Source organism: Panthera leo, chromosome E1, assembly GCF_018350215.1.
Source record: "Panthera leo isolate Ple1 chromosome E1, P.leo_Ple1_pat1.1, whole genome shotgun sequence".
Classification (NCBI taxonomy): Eukaryota; Metazoa; Chordata; class Mammalia; order Carnivora; family Felidae; genus Panthera; species Panthera leo.
In genome coordinates, this window is record NC_056692.1 from 55,086,045 (window position 1) to 55,103,412 (window position 17,368).

Sequence of the window (17,368 nt, forward strand, 5' to 3'; positions counted from 1 at the left end):
ATACTGCCCTGTGATGCTCGAAATGCAAGATAATTAGCTGTAGTGGTATATACAACTTTATGTGAGCAGGGACCTCATCATTCACAGAAGTGTAAAAAAGGGACAACAGGGGCACCTGGGTGGCTCAGTCGGTTGAGCGTCTGACTTCGGCTCAGGTCATGATCTCACGGTTTGTGGGTCCGAGCCCCGCGTTGGGCTCTGTGCTGACGCTCAGAGCCTGGAGCCTGCTTCGAATTCTGTGTCTCCCTCTCTGTCTCTGCCCCTCCCCTGCTCACGCTCTGTCTGTCTCAAAAATAAACATTTTTTAAAAATGTTTAAAAAAAAGGGACAAGTTATTGATAAATGACTCTTCCAAGAGTCCCTCAAGAGATTCAGAGCCTAGTTGGGGGTGAAGCTCATATATGCAAGGCAGTGCAACATTCATTGGTCTGTTTGCTAATTCAACAAATACTGAGTGAAAGGCCCTGGGTGAGGTCCCAGGAAACTAGCAATGAACAAAAACAGTCCTTCCTCCAGAGAACTTAAATTCGATCAGGTGATAATAAAAGTGGAGAAGAAAACTGGATTTCTGTTACGGTAACAACCTAAAACGTGAGTAACTTAAGATCTAAGCAGGTTCTGGGGAAAAAAGGGCTTCTGTCGTGAAAAGCACGCGTAGGGCAGCTACAACATCAAGAGATTTTGGAAGCATAATTTTTAGCTACCTGGGCAGCTGGTGATCATTGTTTCCTGCACACCCCCCACCCAAACAACCAGATAAATAAAATAAGTAGTTTCTGGGAACCAGAGAAGTAACTAGTTCTAGCTTGAGGGTCAGAGAAGATATACTTGAGGCGCTTGAGATAGGAGGGGAGGGGCTGGCTGGCCATTCGAGCAAGACAGGAAGACCTTGTCACCTAAAGGCTCCAGTGGTGTCCAAGCCCTGCCTATGGCTGGGACAGTGAACTACAGTATCCAGGGAATGGGCTCTGAAGCCAGTGCATACAGGGTCAGCTCCTGCCTTCCACCACCCCAGCTGTGGGGCCTTGGGCAAACCACTTAGCCTCTCTGAACCTCAGTTTCCGCATCAATAAACTAGGGGTGATGTTACCCGTGCCTACCTAATAGGATTGTTGTGTGGCTTAAATGAATCAATAAGCGGTTAATGGCACTGAGCATGTACTTGGGGGATGCTAACCATGATTGACGGTTCAGTTTGGCTGAAACCCAGGCAATGAGGAGCTGTGGAAGCCATGTTGGCCACATGCAGTGGGAGCCGGGTCTAGAAAGGCCTTCAGTGTGACAGACTAGGACACTTAGCCTCCTCCTCTGCAGAGGCTGTCAGAGGAAGATTAACCTGACTGCGAGCGGGCGAGGAGAGTGCGGGGAAATGCGTGCAGGCTGGCGGACTGACCCATGGAGGAGTCAGGGACCCATCCTGGAACTGGGGCAGTGGCAACAGGGATGGAGAGAAAGTAGCAGACGCGAAAGGATTATGGAGACCGAAATCGGGCCGGGTGGGTGGGAGCAGGTGAGTGACGTGTGTGATGTGCCTCGAGGCGGGGAAGGCACAAGGGAGGATGGCCTTGGGAGGATGGTGGAGTGAGGATGGTTCTGCCGGTGAGGAGCTGCCTCCGGGAGTGACGGAGTGACGCCCGGGAGAGGGAATGCAGCCAGCCCGGGGGCTGGGGGTGAGGTTGCAGCTAGAGTGTGCAGGGCAGAGGATACAAGAAGAGTCTTGGGAATGGGTAGGAGCAGTTGAGGGTGAGCAGAGCGGAATATGGGGACGTGCTGGGTTAGATGGTGGCAGCGGGGAAACCAGAAGAGGCATCCCTGTGGGCTGACCCTGGAGCAAAGCGCTGGACCCCTGAGGCCCTCAGAAGACATTAAGGGTACATGAAAAGACCTGGAGAAGTGTTTGGGACACACAGGAGGGGATAAAGAGGTAGAGAAACAGCAGGCTGGGTAGGGGACGGGGAATAGAGCACAGAAGTAGGACCCATCCTTTAAAAATGCTGAGGGGGCGCCTGGCTGGCTCAGTCGGTTAAGCGTCCGACTCTCAATTTCGGCTCAGGTCATGATCTCTCAGTGGGTTCAAGCCCTGAGTTGGAATTCTCTCGCTCCCTCTCTCTCTGCCCCTCCCCTGCGCTCTCTCTCTCACTCAAAATAAATAAATAAACTTAAATGCTGAGGATTGGGACGCCTGGCTGGCTCAGTGAGTAGAGCATGAGACTCTTGGTCTCAGGTTCGTGCATTCAAGCCCCATGTAAGACGTGGAATAAATAAAGATTTTTTTTTTGAAAAGGCTGAGGACAAAAGGATGAACAAGAATGAAGCGTTCTGCATTCATCCAGCTAGGGGGACCCTTAAGATCTGTACACTTGGCTGCATGTGCACCTCAAGGAACAAATTGGTTCATCTTAAAGGAGAGCACCTCCGGCGGGCCTGGGTGGCTCAGTCCAACGGGTGTTCAACCCTTTGTTGTTGTTGTTGTTTCATTATTTATTTTGAGAGAGACAGAGAAAGTGCGAGCAGGGAAGGAGCAGAGAGAGAGAGAGAGAGAGAGAGAGAGAGAGAGAGAGAGAGAATCCCAAGTAGACTCTGCACAGTGCCCAGAGTCTGACACAGGGCTCGAACTCACAAAACTGTTAGATCATGACCTGAGCCAAAGTTGGAAGGTTAACAGACTGAGCCACCCAGGCGCCCCCCACCTTTTTTCTTGAGGGGGCAGGTGTGCAACTCTCAATTTCATCTCAGGTCATGATCTCTGGGTTAGTGGGTTCAGGCCCCAAGTTGGAATTCTCTCTCTCCCTCTCTCTCTCTGTCCCTTCCCTGTTTGCTCGCTTTCTTTCTCTCTCTCTCTCAAAATAAATAAATAAACTTAAAGATTGAGGCCTAGGATGCCTGGCTGGCTCAGTGGGTAGAGCATGTGACTCTTGGTCTCAGGTTCATGAGTTCAAGCCCCATGTAGGGCATGGAGTAAAGGTATTTTTTAGGAGGCTGAGGACAAAAGAATGAACAAGAATGGGGGTCCCTGAGTGGCTCAGCGAGTTAAGCTTCGGACTTCCCGTCAGGTCAAGATCTCATGGCTGGTGGGATCCAGGCCCCAGACCTACCTGCTCAGGATTCACTCTCTCCTGCTCTATGCCCCTTCCCTGCTCATTCTCTCTGTCTCTGTCTCTCTCTCTCCCCCAAAATAAACAAATAAAGTTCAAAACAAAACAACAACAAAACATGGTTTAAAAGGAGAGCACCTTCAAGGCAGGGGACTGGAGCCAGGTGGGTCAAACTCTTCCTTCTTGCTGATGTTAAGGGGGGAAGGAGATGAGTTTGTGCAGACTTTGCACATGTCGGAGAGAGAAAACCAAAGAAGAACGTGTCCAAATTCCCTGCGCCCTGGACGCGTGGAAATGGGAGAGGCAAGTCCTCCACTCGGCACGACGGGGGAATCAAATCTTTCAGAAGCTCATGGATTTTAATAGTGGATTCTAAACCGTGTGTAACGTTTAAAAATGAGCTCATTCTTTATTTGTATTACTTTTTGTACAAGAGTTTTAAAGAAAGAAAATTATAGGCTGAACATTCTATTTGGCTTTATATATGACTTGCTATATATGATATATATTTATGACCGGACAGATTTGTTCCTCCTGGTTGTGCATTGCCTGGTGATGGTGAAGATCCCGTGTTTAGGTTCCGGTATTTGTGATGGACGCTGTTCTGTGCTCGTTCACTTCCCTACACTACACTTTCCTGACATTCCTGAGTTTTTCGTCCGTTCTGCAGAGGGAGACACGATGGCTGGGACGGCAGGCTCCACGCACCCGGGCGCCGCTGACTCCCAGCCGGTCGCGTCTAGGGGACGGAATGGCGGAGGCCCGAGCCGCAGGCCCCAGTGGCCTAATGGATAAGGCACTGGCCTCCTAAGCCAGGGATTGTGGGTTCGAGTCCCACCTGGGGTAAGGGCACCTTTTTGGCTCTCCCGGCGCCTCGTGCTTTACGCACCCTGGAATCCACGCCCCCGCGGCACGGACGCATGAAAAATCCTGGAGAAGACCACCCCGCAACTTTTGTACAGCCCACGGGAGGACGGTATGGAGGCGCATTTGGCTTGGAGGCTTAAAGGGGGTGTAGAGTTTCTGAGGAGGGCGAGGGGTTGACGGAGCGCGGCGACGCAGGCCGCACTGACCCCCGGATCCCAGCCCTGGAAAACTGCGTGGCAGGAGAAGGTGAGCCCGGCTCCGGGGAGCTCAGGGCCGAGGCGCGTGGAGCCCCTGGGGACCCGGTTGTCGACGTGGAGGGAGGCCGGGGTGCGCGAAGGCGCACGCGTTCCCGGCGCCAAAAGTTCCCGCGAGGGAGAGGCTGCACAGACCACCCCAGGTGGGACTCGAACCCACAATCCCTGGCTTAGGAGGCCAGTGCCTTATCCATTAGGCCACTGGGGCGCGACAACACGCGGCACCCACGTGGTCCGTGGTAACGCGCAGTCGCCCGCCCGCCCCCCCCCCCCCGCGCCCCCCGCGGCGCAACCCGGGGGACCCGAGTAGCCACCAGCCCCCAGCAAAAAAGCTAGAGTCCGAGGCGAGGCGACGGGGCCGTGCTCCGCGGGGACTACCAGGCTCTGGCGGCGCGCAGTTCCACGGAGAGGACCGGGCTTCCCGGAAGGCGCGTGCCGAGCTGCCTCAGGGACCCGGGAGGGGATGAAGAGGGAGACCGGACGAACCCACAAACGAGGCCGAGAGAGGCTGCTATGGCCCGCGCCACCGAAGGACATGAGCCCTGCCCTTCGGTCCAAAAAGAGGCCGACCACGAAGGGACTCGAACCCTCAATCTTCTGATCCGAAGTCAGACGCCTTATCCGTTAGGCCACGCGGCCGCGACGCCCGGGGCGCCACAGTGCGCGGGCCAGGTGCAGCCCCTTCGGAGGTGGAGGCCCCTGGACGTGGGCAGGAGAGGACCGCGTGCTCCCGACCCCCAAGTGTGCCACAGGTGTGCCGGGGTCGGAGTCGGGTGCGGTCCCTCCCTGCAATTAGCGACAGTGATAGACAGTGATAGTGCAGCTGTAGGTTACTAAATAGGTATCCGGCACGGCCGAGTACGTGAGGGGACCGCGTGGCCTAATGGATAAGGCGTCTGACTTCGGATCAGAAGATTGAGGGTTCGAGTCCCTTCGTGGTCGAAACGTTTTAATCCACCCGTACCGCAACCAAATCCCAGGGCCTACCCTCGTTTTAGACACAGTCGGGCCTCGGTACCGGGTCCTGACCGCAGTCCCCCTCTACTAGGCTGAGCGTGAGGGTTCCCTTCCGATACGAGTTTTGTACCGGAGAGCTTCCGGCCCTGACGTCATTACGCAGCCACACGGCGTCACAGTTCAAGAGGCATGTGATCGGGCGCCGCTTACGTGAAGCCCCAGTGGCCTAATGGATAAGGCACTGGCCTCCTAAGCCAGGGATTGTGGGTTCGAGTCCCATCTGGGGTGGCAAGGTTTACCTGCGCAAGTGCGTTTTCCTGTCATCATGCGTCCGATGAAAACAAGTATCACGTGGGCACGATTTTCTCTTTGTAATAGCACCTTTTTATTTTTATTTTTGGAGTGTGTGGATGCCTTGGTTGCACGTAATGTGCCTTTTGTTTTGATCAAATCCAACTGCACTTTGAAAGATAAATCCATGTGAGAGCGAACACAGCCCACTTCCTTGTTGCCGCGGTTGGTATCCATATACACCTCGTGAAAGTGCTGCGCAGGCTACAGATCCACGTGCGTGTGAGTCCGTCACAGGAAAGTTACAAGCAGCGCAAAAGGCAGCCCCCTGCCCCTCAAACCTCCCGCCGGAGCCGGGGGGTGGGGGCTTGCAGGGTCGGGGTGCTGCCCATTCCCGCGCCCTGGACGCTGTTGAAACGGCACACCTGCCCACTGCCCGGGCTGGGACGAGAAGGCGTGCGCGGAAGCACAGGCGTGCACGCGCAGTGCGCAAGGCGACGACAGTGCAGCCTCTGCTATCAGCCCAGGCCCTCGGGAAAAAGGTGGCACTGGAGTGCTTGAAAAGGGGCTGGCGGAGAGAGGTACGTTTATGATCTCCGCACTTTCCTATGTATATGATCCTTTAGTAAAATGCTTAATTTAAAAAAAAACCTATTATTGGCCAGATTTTGTCTTTTGTCTTTTTTTTTTTTTTTTTTTTTTTTTTTTTTTTTTTTTTTACTTTGGAGCACACAGGGCAGTGGTTGGTCTTTCCAGGTTGACTCTCACATTACGTGCGCTTGGAGGATACCATGTCTACCCGTGGGGGGGCGGCTGTAGTGTTCATTGGCTTTTCCTCTTTACCCCAAAAAGTTTAAAAACCACTGTTCCTTGTACTTTTTCAAAAAGAAACAACAAATTTCCAGAAGTACAGAATCTTCCTCTCCTTTCTCCAGGATCATCCAGAATTCTTCATGTCCTCTCTACTCCAAACCAGTCACCAAGTTTTCAGGATGCTTTTTTTTTTTTTTTTTTTTTTTGAGATTTAAGTAATCTGTACACCCAACGTGGGGCTCGAGCTCACAACCCCGAGATCAAGAGTTGCACCCTCTACAGACTGAGCCAGCCAAGCACTCCGTGGATGTTACTTTTAAGCTATCTCTGGCTCCCAGGCCCTTCCACGTGGCTGCAACATCGTGGCCCTAGACTGTACCGCTGGAGCCACTGCTTTTTCGCTGGGTTTCAGGCTTCACTTCTAAAACCATCCTCAGGACCCTGACTCCATGGAGCTTACATTCCAGTGAGAGAGAAGGCAGTAAACAAGTAAACTGATGAATAGGATGGTTTCAAAATAAAAGGGGTGGTGGGGAACACTTGGTTGAGTACTCAGAGAAGGCCTCCGGGTGGAGAACATCATTGGCAATCCTGTCACCTTCAGGGGACTTCTTTAATGTCTTGGCTGATACACTGTCCATCTCACAGGGTTGTTGTGGGGAGTAAATGAGATGATATTCATGTAAAGTGAGTAGAACGATGCCTGGAGCACATGTGCTCTATAAGTCTTGATTGTCACCATTTACTAACAGCCTACTTTGCCCCATTATTCAAGGTTTATATGTGATATGATATTCTCTCAGCTAGATGTGAATCCCTGAAAGCTCGAATTTCATCTTTTCTTTTCCTTCATTCATTATGAATTCATATGAAGATTCTTCTGAATGCCAAGCACAGTGCTAAGCCCTGGGGAATATAGATATGACTAAGGTATAATGCTAGCACTCAGCAAAGAATCTTCTAGAATCCTCTAGATCTTTCTAATCCTCTAGGATTGAACATTTCTATGAATGTTTGCATTATTTTTATCTTCCAACACTCTGTAATCACTTGGTTTTTCATTGGAATTCATGAAAATGAGGAGTTTGTTTCCAAGTGCCTGCATTTTTGTCTTGTTTTGTTATTATAACTTATACTTTGGCTATTGTTGATTTTGTGTAACATTTGCTCTGGGATCAGTTTCTTTTTTTTTTTTTAATTTGAAGCTTTCTTTCTTGTCTAACATCAGTTTCCAGTTATTTTGTTTGTATGACATAGAATTTAGTATATAAGCTATTAAGTGAGCCTTTTTATTAGTCTGCTATAGTCTTTGTTTTGCAAATGCCAAAAATCGGTGTGTTAAAATCCTTACAAACGTTATACCAATGTTATGCATCCAGCAATTTTTAAAACTCTTCTTGCTTTATATATTTTGATGCTTCATATTTTTTTTCAGCACATCAAGGTTCCAATCATTTTTCATGTCTACTGTTCTCTTTAATAATTACATTTGACACATTTCATGTTTTTGTCTTGAATTCTACCTTGCTAGATGGTAATATAAGTCTACATTCTTGCCCATCCTTTAAAACTGTGTATTATGAAAATTTTCAAACATACACAAAACCAGAGAATAGTGCATGAACCACCCTAGAGTTATCAGTCATTAGGATTTTTTCACATTTGCTCCATTAATCCCTTTATCCCTTTTTCCCCCTAAAGTGTTGGGGTTTTGTTGTTGTTGTTAAAAATCTCTACACCCAACAGGGGGCTTGAACTTACAACCCTGAAATGAAGAGTTGGGTGCTCTACCAACCTAAGCCAGCCAGGAACCCCTTTTCTCTTTTATTTATTTTGAGAGAGAGCGTGAGCACACACATGATCGGGGGAGGGGTAGAGAGACAGGGAGAGAGAGAATCCCAAGCAGGCTTCCCACTACCAGCACCAGAGCCCGACTTGGGGCTCAAACCCATGAACCCTGAGATCATGATCCAAGCCGGAACCGAGCCAGATGCTTAACCAACTGAGCCACCCAGGAGCCCCTTAAGTATTTTAAAGTAATCCCAGACATCGTAACATTTCACCACAGTAGACATTCACATATTTCAATATTCATCTCTTGATTGGTGCAAATCAGGATCCAAATAAGGTTATACACCACGTTTGGATGTTGGGTAAGCTGTCCTTACCTTACCCACTGACTTGTTGAAAAGCAAAGGTCAAATGTCTCATATTTTAGGTTTATCTTTACTTCTTCATGGTGTCATTTAACTTGTTCTTCTATCCTAGATATTTCCTCTTGGTGCACCTGGGTGGTTCAGTCGGTTGAGCATCTGACTCTTGATTTTGGCTTAGGTCACAATCTCACAGTTCAGTTGGTTCGGTTCGTGGGATCAAGCCTCCCGTTGGGCTCTGCACTGACGGTGCAGAGCCTGCTTGGGATTGTGCCAGATATTTCTTCTCAATTGGAAGTTAGTTTCAATGCCTCCATTAAATTCAGGTTCAACGTTTAGGGGGAAAAAGAACTTTCAAATAGTGCTATGTATTTAATATAGATCAGAAGGTATAGAAGATAGCCTTGGCATCAAGAGGTGACAGCCTGATCATGGTCAAGTTCCTCAACTTTTCGTGTAATGGTTTCATCCACTGATGAGCTTTGCCGGAATTAACTATTTCATTACGGATTACAGAATAGTCACTTTTCTAATATTCTTTTCCATTTATTAGCTGAAATACATTGTAAAGAACTTCTCTCATTGTCTATTAATTTATCCCAAATACAATTGTTTAAAAAGGTAGGATAAATGCTTAATTTTTTCCCCTTCAGTGCCGGTTTTTGGGTTTTTTTTAATGTTAATTTTTGAGAGAGAGAGTGCGCGAGCACGGGAGGGGCAGAGAGAGAGAGGGGGACAGAGGATCCGAAGCAGGCTCTGTGCTGACAGCAGCCAGCCTGATGCGGGGCTTGAACTCACAAACTGTGAGATCATGACCTGAGCCAAAGTCAGATGCTTGACTGAGCCACCCAGGGACCCCCAGGATACCAGTTTTTAAATAATGACTTGGAACCTTGATACATCTTTTTTTTTTTTTTTTTTTTTTTTTAAGGATGGACAGCTTGTGGTTGGATTTTGGGTTGACCCAGTGTGAAAATTTGCCTCCTAATAGGGGTGTTTACTGACTCATAATTATCCTAAGTGTGTTTGATTCTGTATTTATGCTTTTTATTTTTCTTAATGTAAAATATTTTAGAGAGTGTGAGCATGCACATGAATGCAGGAGGTGCAGAGAGAGAGAGAGAGAGAGAGAGAGAGAGAATCTGAAGCAGGCTCCTTGCTCTCAGCACAGAGCCAGGTGCAGGGCACGATCTCCTGGTTCATGAGATCATAGTTCATGACCTGAACCGAAATCAAGAGTTGGGACGCTTAACAGACTGAGCCACCCTGCTGCAACTGTTTTTGCTGATTTCTATCTTTAACTCTTGCTCTTTTTCCTATTGATTTGAAAGATATAATCCTATTTTACTAGTGATTTTTTTTTTTTTTTTTTTTTTAAGATTTTAAGTTATCTCGGGGCGCCTGGGTGGCGCAGTCGGTTAAGCGTCCGACTTCAGCCAGGTCACGATCTCGCGGTCCGTGAGTTCGAGCTCCGCGTCAGGCTCTGGGCTGATGGCTCGGAGCCTGGAGCCTGTTTCCGATTCTGTGTCTCCCTCTCTCTCTGCCCCTCCCCCGTTCATGCTCTGTCTCTCTCTGTCCCAAAAATAAATAAAAAACGTTGAAAAAAAAAAATTTTTTAAAAAAATAAAAAAAAAAGATTTTAAGTTATCTCTACACCCAGTGTGGGGCTTGAACTCACAACCCAAGATCAAGAGTTGCACAGTCCACAAACTGAGCCAGCCAGGTGCCCCCCTAGTGACTAATTTTTCTGTAAAATCAATGTCCACTCAATGCAAAAACTGCAAACCACCCAGGAGGGTATGCAATTTAGAAGTGCCCCAATACTATGCAAGTGCCTTGGAAGGAGAGCATGTTCTCAGTGGTTCACTTGTGTCTCCTCCAGTAAGTCTTACAAAGGGTCTCCCTCCAATGCTAGGGACTCCTGTTACAAAACTTCCTGAGTGGGCATCGAGATTCCTTGAAGGGGAGTTCTAACCGCAGTCCAAAAGCAAACTGAACGGCTTTTTCTCAGATCCCCCGTGTTTTCACTCGCCTGAATTCTTCGATATTCAATGGGATGACTCAGCGCCAGTTGAGTGAAGGATTCACAGCGGAAAGCGTGTGGTGCTAATTTCTGTTTGGTGCATGAAAGGCCTCTGGCACAGCTACATCACAGACTGTCACAACTAGAGCAGCTCTTAAGTGGAACACACCTTGCCCCTTAACCTTCTACCTTCAGCGTAGTGCCAGCCCCTACGATCAGGGGTGATGGTGCCTAGGCTCTCCTGTTTATGTCCTTTAGGACCACGTCACCTTCTAAGCACTACCAGCCATTGCTGCCATTTCTCCAGTACAGCCCATCTGCAATCTTTGGTAGCAATGTCACAAAACTGTTGGTCTGTACAGGCTACCCTTCCTCTTCCAGGTTTTTCCTACAGGGCTTAAGCCTCATCCAGTCAGATGCCTCTGCTCAGAACAGCTGCTTACCTAGAAACTTCATTTAATTCTCATTATAATCCTGATGTTTGTGAATGAGAAGAGGCAAGTCTTAAGATAGTGAATAAGTAGTCTAAAACCAGCAATTAAAAGTCAAAAGAGTAAAGTGGTAGGCATACGAGGTCCTCTGACTTCAAGGGTAATAGAAAGCTTTCTACCACCTCACGTTACTTTATTTTCTTTTTTTTCTTAATTTTTTAAAATGTTTAATTTTGAGAGAGAGAGAGAGAAGCACACTGCAAGGGGGAGGGGCAGAGAAAGACAGAATCAGGAGGAGGCTTCAGGCTCTGAGCTATCAGCACAAAACCCAACATAGGGCTTGAACCCACGAACTGTGAGATCATGACCTGAACTGAAGTGGGATGCCTAACCAGCCAAGGCAGCCAGGTGCCCCTTTCTTTCTTTCTTTTTTAAAGTAATCTCTACACCCAACGTGGGGCTCAAAGTCAGGACCCTGAGATCAAGAGTCACATGCTCTGATGGCTAAGCTAGCCAGACACCTGCACCTCACCTTACTTTAAAAAAAAAAAAAAAAAATTGTTTATTTATGTTTGAGACAGAGAGACAGGGCATGAACGGGGGAGGGGCAGAGAGAGAGGGAGACACAGAACCCAAGCAGGCTCCAGGCTCTGAGCTGTCAGCACAGAGCCCGATGCGGGGCTCGAACTCACAGACCGTGAGATCATGAGCCACCCAGGTGCCCCTGCACCTCACCTTAAACCACCTGGGGCACCTGGGTGGCTCAGTCAGTTAAGCGTCTGACTTCAGCTCAGGTCATGGTCTTGTGGTTCACGAGTTTGAGCCCCGCATTGGGCTGTGCTGACAGCTCAGAGCCTGGAGCCTGCTTCAGATTCTACGTCTCCCTCTCTTTCTGTTCCTCCCCTGCTCACACTCTGTCTCTCTCTCCTTCAAAAATAAAAAAATAAAATAAATTTAAACCACATGTATTTCTTGGCACTGCTCAGAAGTCCTGCTAACGAGGATCAATAGTAGGAATTTTTTTAATGAAATGATGGAATTAAAATAATTTTCTATGTTCAAGCACAAAGCTGTACTACGTTTTAACTTTGCAACAAAATTTCCTTTTATCCCACATTTATGGTGAAGAGCTGAAACAGAGGAGATCCCTGCTTGCTACTCACCCTGTTATATCTGCAATGTGGACCATCTGTCCTTGTGACTGACTTAGGGACAAGTAGAAGGGAGCACTGCTTAGGAACCAGTGGTTTGAAATCAAAGAGGAAGTTCAAGGGATCAGTAGATGTTTCTTCCTTATTGCATTCCAGTGAAATACACTGTCATCAGCCCTACTGTTATTTGTTTTTTGTGGGGTTTTTTGTTTTTCTTTTTTTTCCTATTGTTATTTGTTAAGATTTCAGCAGCTCTGGGGGCTAACTGGCTCCTACATATCCTAACCATGAGATAACTGGACCAGCACAAACTTGTAGGCTCACCTTTCCATTTTAATAAAAACACCACTTCCAGTGAGGGCACCTCAGAGTTATAATTATCTCCGCTGCAAAGGAACAGACACACAGCACCGTATCATTATTTTTAATGTCCAGAATTTATAATACAAGGGCCAGAGCTTTCTCCCCAACTCAAGTTTATAAATTTTCAATTGGCTTGTGAGGCCAGTAGGGATACTTCTTTTTGTCTAATTTGGTTTCTGGGAAGACTTCATTCAGGTCCTCAATGGTCATCTGATCAAATGGAATTATATTCTTCATCTTCTCCAGCTGGAAAGAGGGCAATTGGGTGAAGGTAAAGAGGGCCACAGAGATACAGAAACGAATCCAAGGTAGGTTACTGCCACTGGGTGAAAGGAGTGTGGCCGTGAGAGAGAGAGAAGACCTATTACAGACAACAGCCAAGGGTCACTTACCTCTTTTTCATATTCCACAATCCTGGCCTTTGAGAGAGACAAAAACTCAGCACAACTTTTCACCTTAAAGAGAAGGGAGACATTCTGTTTTGAAACCAAGTTGTACTGTCCTGACTCTGAGGCTCCCAAGACAGAAAAGTCCCAGAGCCCACCCCTCTTGCTTTCCCACTCTCTGCAGACTCCTGCACGTGCCGACTCCTGAGGGGAGCATGCTTTGGGAAGCAAACTACAGCTTTTCCTAAATGCACAAAGAAGCCCATACAGGAGAGCCAGTTTATAATAGCAGGACCAGGGTTGTCAACAATTTGCTCATCTAGACAACCTACAAAATGCCAGTATTTCACAGGGGCTGCTTACTATACAGTCAGGACAAGCCGTCTGATCACTAGCCAGACTTCTCTTTGGTGGAGCCACCGGTGTTCCCACATTTGGCTTTCATACTTTCAAGCAAATAGGTATTTGACTACTACCTTGGATAATTTCTCTACCTGATTCTAACTCCGTAATTGTTTTTAACAGCTTAGTTGAGGTATGACTGACATACAATAAAATGCACATATTTAAAGAATGCCACTTGGTAACTTGTGACCTATGTATCCACCTACAAAACCAGCAACACAATCGAGACAAGGAACAAATTTATCAGCCCCCTCCCTCCCATTCCCAGGCAACTACTGAAGCACTATTGCCATAGATTACTTGCATTTTCTAGAGCTCACTCTACTTCACCTAACTTCTAAGAAATACGGAGCCATCAGGAATTAGGAGAATCTTAAAATCAGAGTCTCTACTTACATCTTCTCTTTCTTCAGCATCCACCTGGACAGTATATTTATCCTCTGGCACAGGAACCTTCAGGGCATTAAACTACAAACACAGGGACAGTTGTTATTAATATACCCGGGAGTCCAAGAAAGGGCTCAAAACCACCGATCCTTATAGATAAAAACATTCTCCATTCCAAGAGGAAATCAGTATGCATCTAGAGTGTTGTAGTAGAAAGATCAGCCTGAAAACAGGAGCTCAAGGTTCTCAGTCCTGTCGCTAACTGGACAATTCTTTATTACAACGAGCTTCAGTTTCATCATCTGAAAAGGATGGTTGGATTTGAGGACCTCACAAATGGCCTCCTAGAACCTTGTAGTCTGAAGAAACTCTGATTTCTCTTTCTGGACTGACTGGCAGAAGAATGTTTGCATAATGGAGATGGAGATGGTCTCCTGAGAAGACTGCTGAGTCCTATGGCCCCAGCACGGAGCACTGCACCTGGCACAGGGTAGGCCTTTGGAAAGCATCTGTCAAATGGGTAAACAACTAAATTCCAGATACTGAGGTTTAACACGTAAACATCAGAAATGGAGATACGTAGGTGAGAAATTAAGCCACAAGACACAGTAAAAAGGAGCAGGAAAAGGAAAAAAAAGCATAGAAAAGGTGTTAGGGAGACAGGTGAGGGGCTAAAAAATAATTCCGGAAGAGTTAGGATGGAAACATTTAACTTCACAGCCCTCTGGCTCCCTGATTAAGGCTGTATGGGCCATTTCTTTGGATAAGAAATCTGCCAAATAAATAGACCCTGAATTCTCCACGTTTACCATATAAAACTACCACCTCAAGACCTTTGGCCACACCCATTTTTCCTGAGGTTCCTTTTGGACCTGTTTTATTTTTTACCCCAACATTAAAATTATATTTCCTTAATATGGGACCTGTTAACAACACCCTTCTTTCCACACTGTCATCCTGCACAGGTAATTACCTGCTGTTCTGCTCCATACCCACAAGCCACATTACAAGACCAGTGCTTTGGCTGCCTGAAGTCTCACCTTCTTCTCAAAGTCATCTACCAAGCCAGCCTTCGCCACATTGGCCCTGTAGTAAGCCCAGTCGATAGCAGGTGGATTCTCGGGGAGAGTTGCCAACCTGCTCACGTGGAAGAAAAAAAGTTAAGATTCTTCTATGAGCAACAGAAAATCCACACAGTACTTTCCCTGTTCCTTATTCCTATGGCCTAGAGCTATTATCACACTTTTCTCTAGGAGAGAGATTCCAGGAATGCCAAAAACTACTTTCATTTGCAAAATGTATGGATTTCTTTACACCAGAAGAGCATCAGAAATTCATATTTAATTCCAAAGCACTGTTTTGCTTCCACATTTGGAGCAAGTTAAGAGGGTCCCTCTCAGAATGGTACTGACCTGGAGGTGAGGGTCTCATTCCAGGATTTCAGGGAATTAGCAATGGCCTTCTGGTTTCGGGGTACGATCTCCCCAAAAGCTACCCAGTCAATGGCTTTTAGAGCAAGCTTTCGCCCAGCCATCTTGAGATCCTGGAAAATAAAACAGGTCAGATCAAAACAGGACTCTTAGAGCAAATCCTCTAAAGGGCACCTTAGAAATATGCAAATCTGTAAGAAATAGAGAAGCATCCTCTGAGCACTTGGTGAGTATGTTTATCAACTGAAGGAATCAGGATTACTAAACAAGGAACAAGTTTAGCTTTTCAAATTCAAGGCATGCAACCTGCCATATAACCACATTATTTCCCCTGAAACTGTCCCCCTCTATTCCCCAATTCCTACTCCTCCTTAAAAGCCCAGTTCTTTAGTGTTTGCTCTTATCTTCGGAAATATTGCTAAAGTAACACTCATGCATTACATAAAAGTTAATCATTTAAATACATTTCCACTCAGAATGAATGTGTTTTATTCACTGATTCTCCAGTGCACAGAACCTGATACATACCCGAGTTTCAACAAAGCTTAAATACAGCAGACCCTATGCCGGAAAAAATGGGGATAATACTGGCCCTGCTTATCTCAGAAAGCTGTTAAAAGTACCAAGTGAGGGGCGCCTGAGTGGCTCAGTCGGTTAAGTGTCCTACTTCAGCTCAGATCACGATCTCACAGCTCATGGGTTTGAGCCCTGCTTCTGGCTCTGTGCTGACAGCTCAGAACCTGGAGCCTGCTTCTGATTCTGTGTCTCTCTCGTTCTCTCTCTGCCCCTCCCCAACTTGCACTCTGTCTTCTCTTAAAAATAAATAAACATTGGGGCGCCTGGATGGCTCAGTCGGTTGAGCGGCCGACTTCAGCTCAGGTCATGATCTTGCAGTCCGTGAGTTCGAGCCCCGCATCGGGCTCTGTGCTGACAGCTCGGAGTCTGGAGCCTGTTTCAGGTTCTGTGTCTCCCTCTCTCTGACCCTCCCCCGTTCATGCTCTGTCTCTCTCTGTCTCAAAAATAAACGTTAAAAAAAATAATAAAATAAATAAATAAACATTAAAAAAATTAAGAGGCGCCTGGGTGGCTCAGTTGATTGAGGTTCCAATTTTCGGTCAGGTCATGATCTCACCGTTTGTGGAGTTTGAGCCCCGTGTTGGGTTCTCTGCTGACAGCTCAGAGCCTGGATGGAGCCTGCTTTGGATTCTGTGTCTCATTCTCTCTCTGCCCCTCCCCCACCTGTGCTCTGTCTCTCTGTGTCTCTCAAAAATAAATGGAAAAAAAATTTTTTTACGTTAAAAAAAAAAGTACCGAGTGAAATTGTGCACACCAATTTGCCCTACAGTCTCCTACAAGCTTAAGGGGCTCTCTACCCCCTCCCTACCGGATTGGCAATACCTGCACTTTCTAATTCAGGTCTGATTATCCTCTGCAGCACTAGCACATGCCCTGTGGATTCTAGCAATAACCTTAACACGGGTATTCCATATGTGTGAACGTGAGAGAAGGTAGAAAGCAGTTACAGCCATTTTTTTTTCCTTAACTAAGAAAATGGGAAAATAGTCAAACTAAATTTAAGATCAGTGCCAGACATTAGGAGAAAGACAATGTCAAAAGTCTTTACAAACTACGGGGTGGATCACAAGGAAGGTGGAAGAAATCCTCCTCGGGATCTTAAAAAGAAACTGTTCCAACACCTGCCTCTTGGTTTCTCTTTCCCTCTCAGGATAAGTGGAGGTGATGGGCAGGTGACTCTTAAAAGACGCCAGAGAAATAAGCGCCTTGACAGAGACTTTTCCAAGCACCAGTGCAGGTAGGCTTCGTAAATGATGGGATTTTTGTCTAGCTCTGAACGCTCCACACGCTCGAATGCCAGGACCCTCAAGAGGAAGAGACTGAGTGTCCCTCAACAAGTTAACACGATCTCGGGGTAACATTTCCCCAGCCCCCAGACCGAACTGCCGAAGTCGGCCTTGGTGGGGACGGACGGAACCAGATCAGGTGTGGGGAAGCACCTCGGTCAGAGGTGGCAGGTCGACCCCAGCGACCTCGCGCGAGGGGGAGGGGAGCGGAAGGGAGTGCGGCGCAGAGCGGCGGCTGCAGTTACACCCGGACACTTTGGCAGCAGAACAACGGCAGGGCAAGCATCCTCGGCAGGGGTGCGACAAGGGTCGGCGCAAGGTCTGAAAGAGGCAAGGCAGAGCAGCCCGCCAGAGTCGGGCCCAACGCCCCAAACCCCACTCACCTTCAACTACCGCGGCGGCCCACAGTCCACAGCAGCAAGGAACGGAAATGGGTCACCGGAAAGTTTCCCAGAGCCAATCCCAACGCCAAAGGGGAGGGCCTTGCTTCGCAGGTCAGC

The 17,368-nt window shown here is 47.5% G+C and overlaps 1 protein-coding gene and 6 non-coding genes across 7 annotated transcripts; 4 read left to right on the forward strand and 3 right to left on the reverse strand.

Annotated features, from left to right (window-relative positions):
• The first annotated feature begins 625 nt into the window (after positions 1-625).
• LOC122207465 lies at positions 626-739 on the forward strand. The gene has a single exon (XR_006196877.1). It is a non-coding gene; the product is annotated as a U11 spliceosomal RNA (small nuclear RNA).
• A 3,129-nt stretch (positions 740-3,868) lies between these two features.
• TRNAR-CCU lies at positions 3,869-3,941 on the forward strand. The gene has a single exon. It is a non-coding gene; the product is annotated as a tRNA-Arg (tRNA).
• Positions 3,942-4,351: 410 nt separating this feature from the next.
• Positions 4,352-4,424, reverse strand: TRNAR-CCU. The gene has a single exon. It is a non-coding gene; the product is annotated as a tRNA-Arg (tRNA).
• A 358-nt stretch (positions 4,425-4,782) lies between these two features.
• TRNAR-UCG lies at positions 4,783-4,855 on the reverse strand. Its single transcript has one exon. It is a non-coding gene; the product is annotated as a tRNA-Arg (tRNA).
• A 230-nt stretch (positions 4,856-5,085) lies between these two features.
• Positions 5,086-5,158, forward strand: TRNAR-UCG. Its single transcript has one exon. It is a non-coding gene; the product is annotated as a tRNA-Arg (tRNA).
• A 230-nt stretch (positions 5,159-5,388) lies between these two features.
• TRNAR-CCU lies at positions 5,389-5,461 on the forward strand. Its single transcript has one exon. It is a non-coding gene; the product is annotated as a tRNA-Arg (tRNA).
• Positions 5,462-12,444: 6,983 nt separating this feature from the next.
• ATP5PD (ATP synthase peripheral stalk subunit d) lies at positions 12,445-17,357 on the reverse strand. The gene is made up of 6 exons (XM_042915660.1): positions 17,252-17,357; positions 14,989-15,119; positions 14,617-14,713; positions 13,586-13,657; positions 12,791-12,853; positions 12,445-12,644 (listed from the first exon to the last, which is right to left on the reverse strand). Exons 2-6 carry the CDS (start codon positions 15,108-15,110, stop codon positions 12,513-12,515), a joined length of 486 nt encoding a protein of 161 aa, XP_042771594.1. The 5' UTR covers positions 15,111-15,119; positions 17,252-17,357; the 3' UTR covers positions 12,445-12,512.
• Positions 17,358-17,368: the final 11 nt, after the last annotated feature.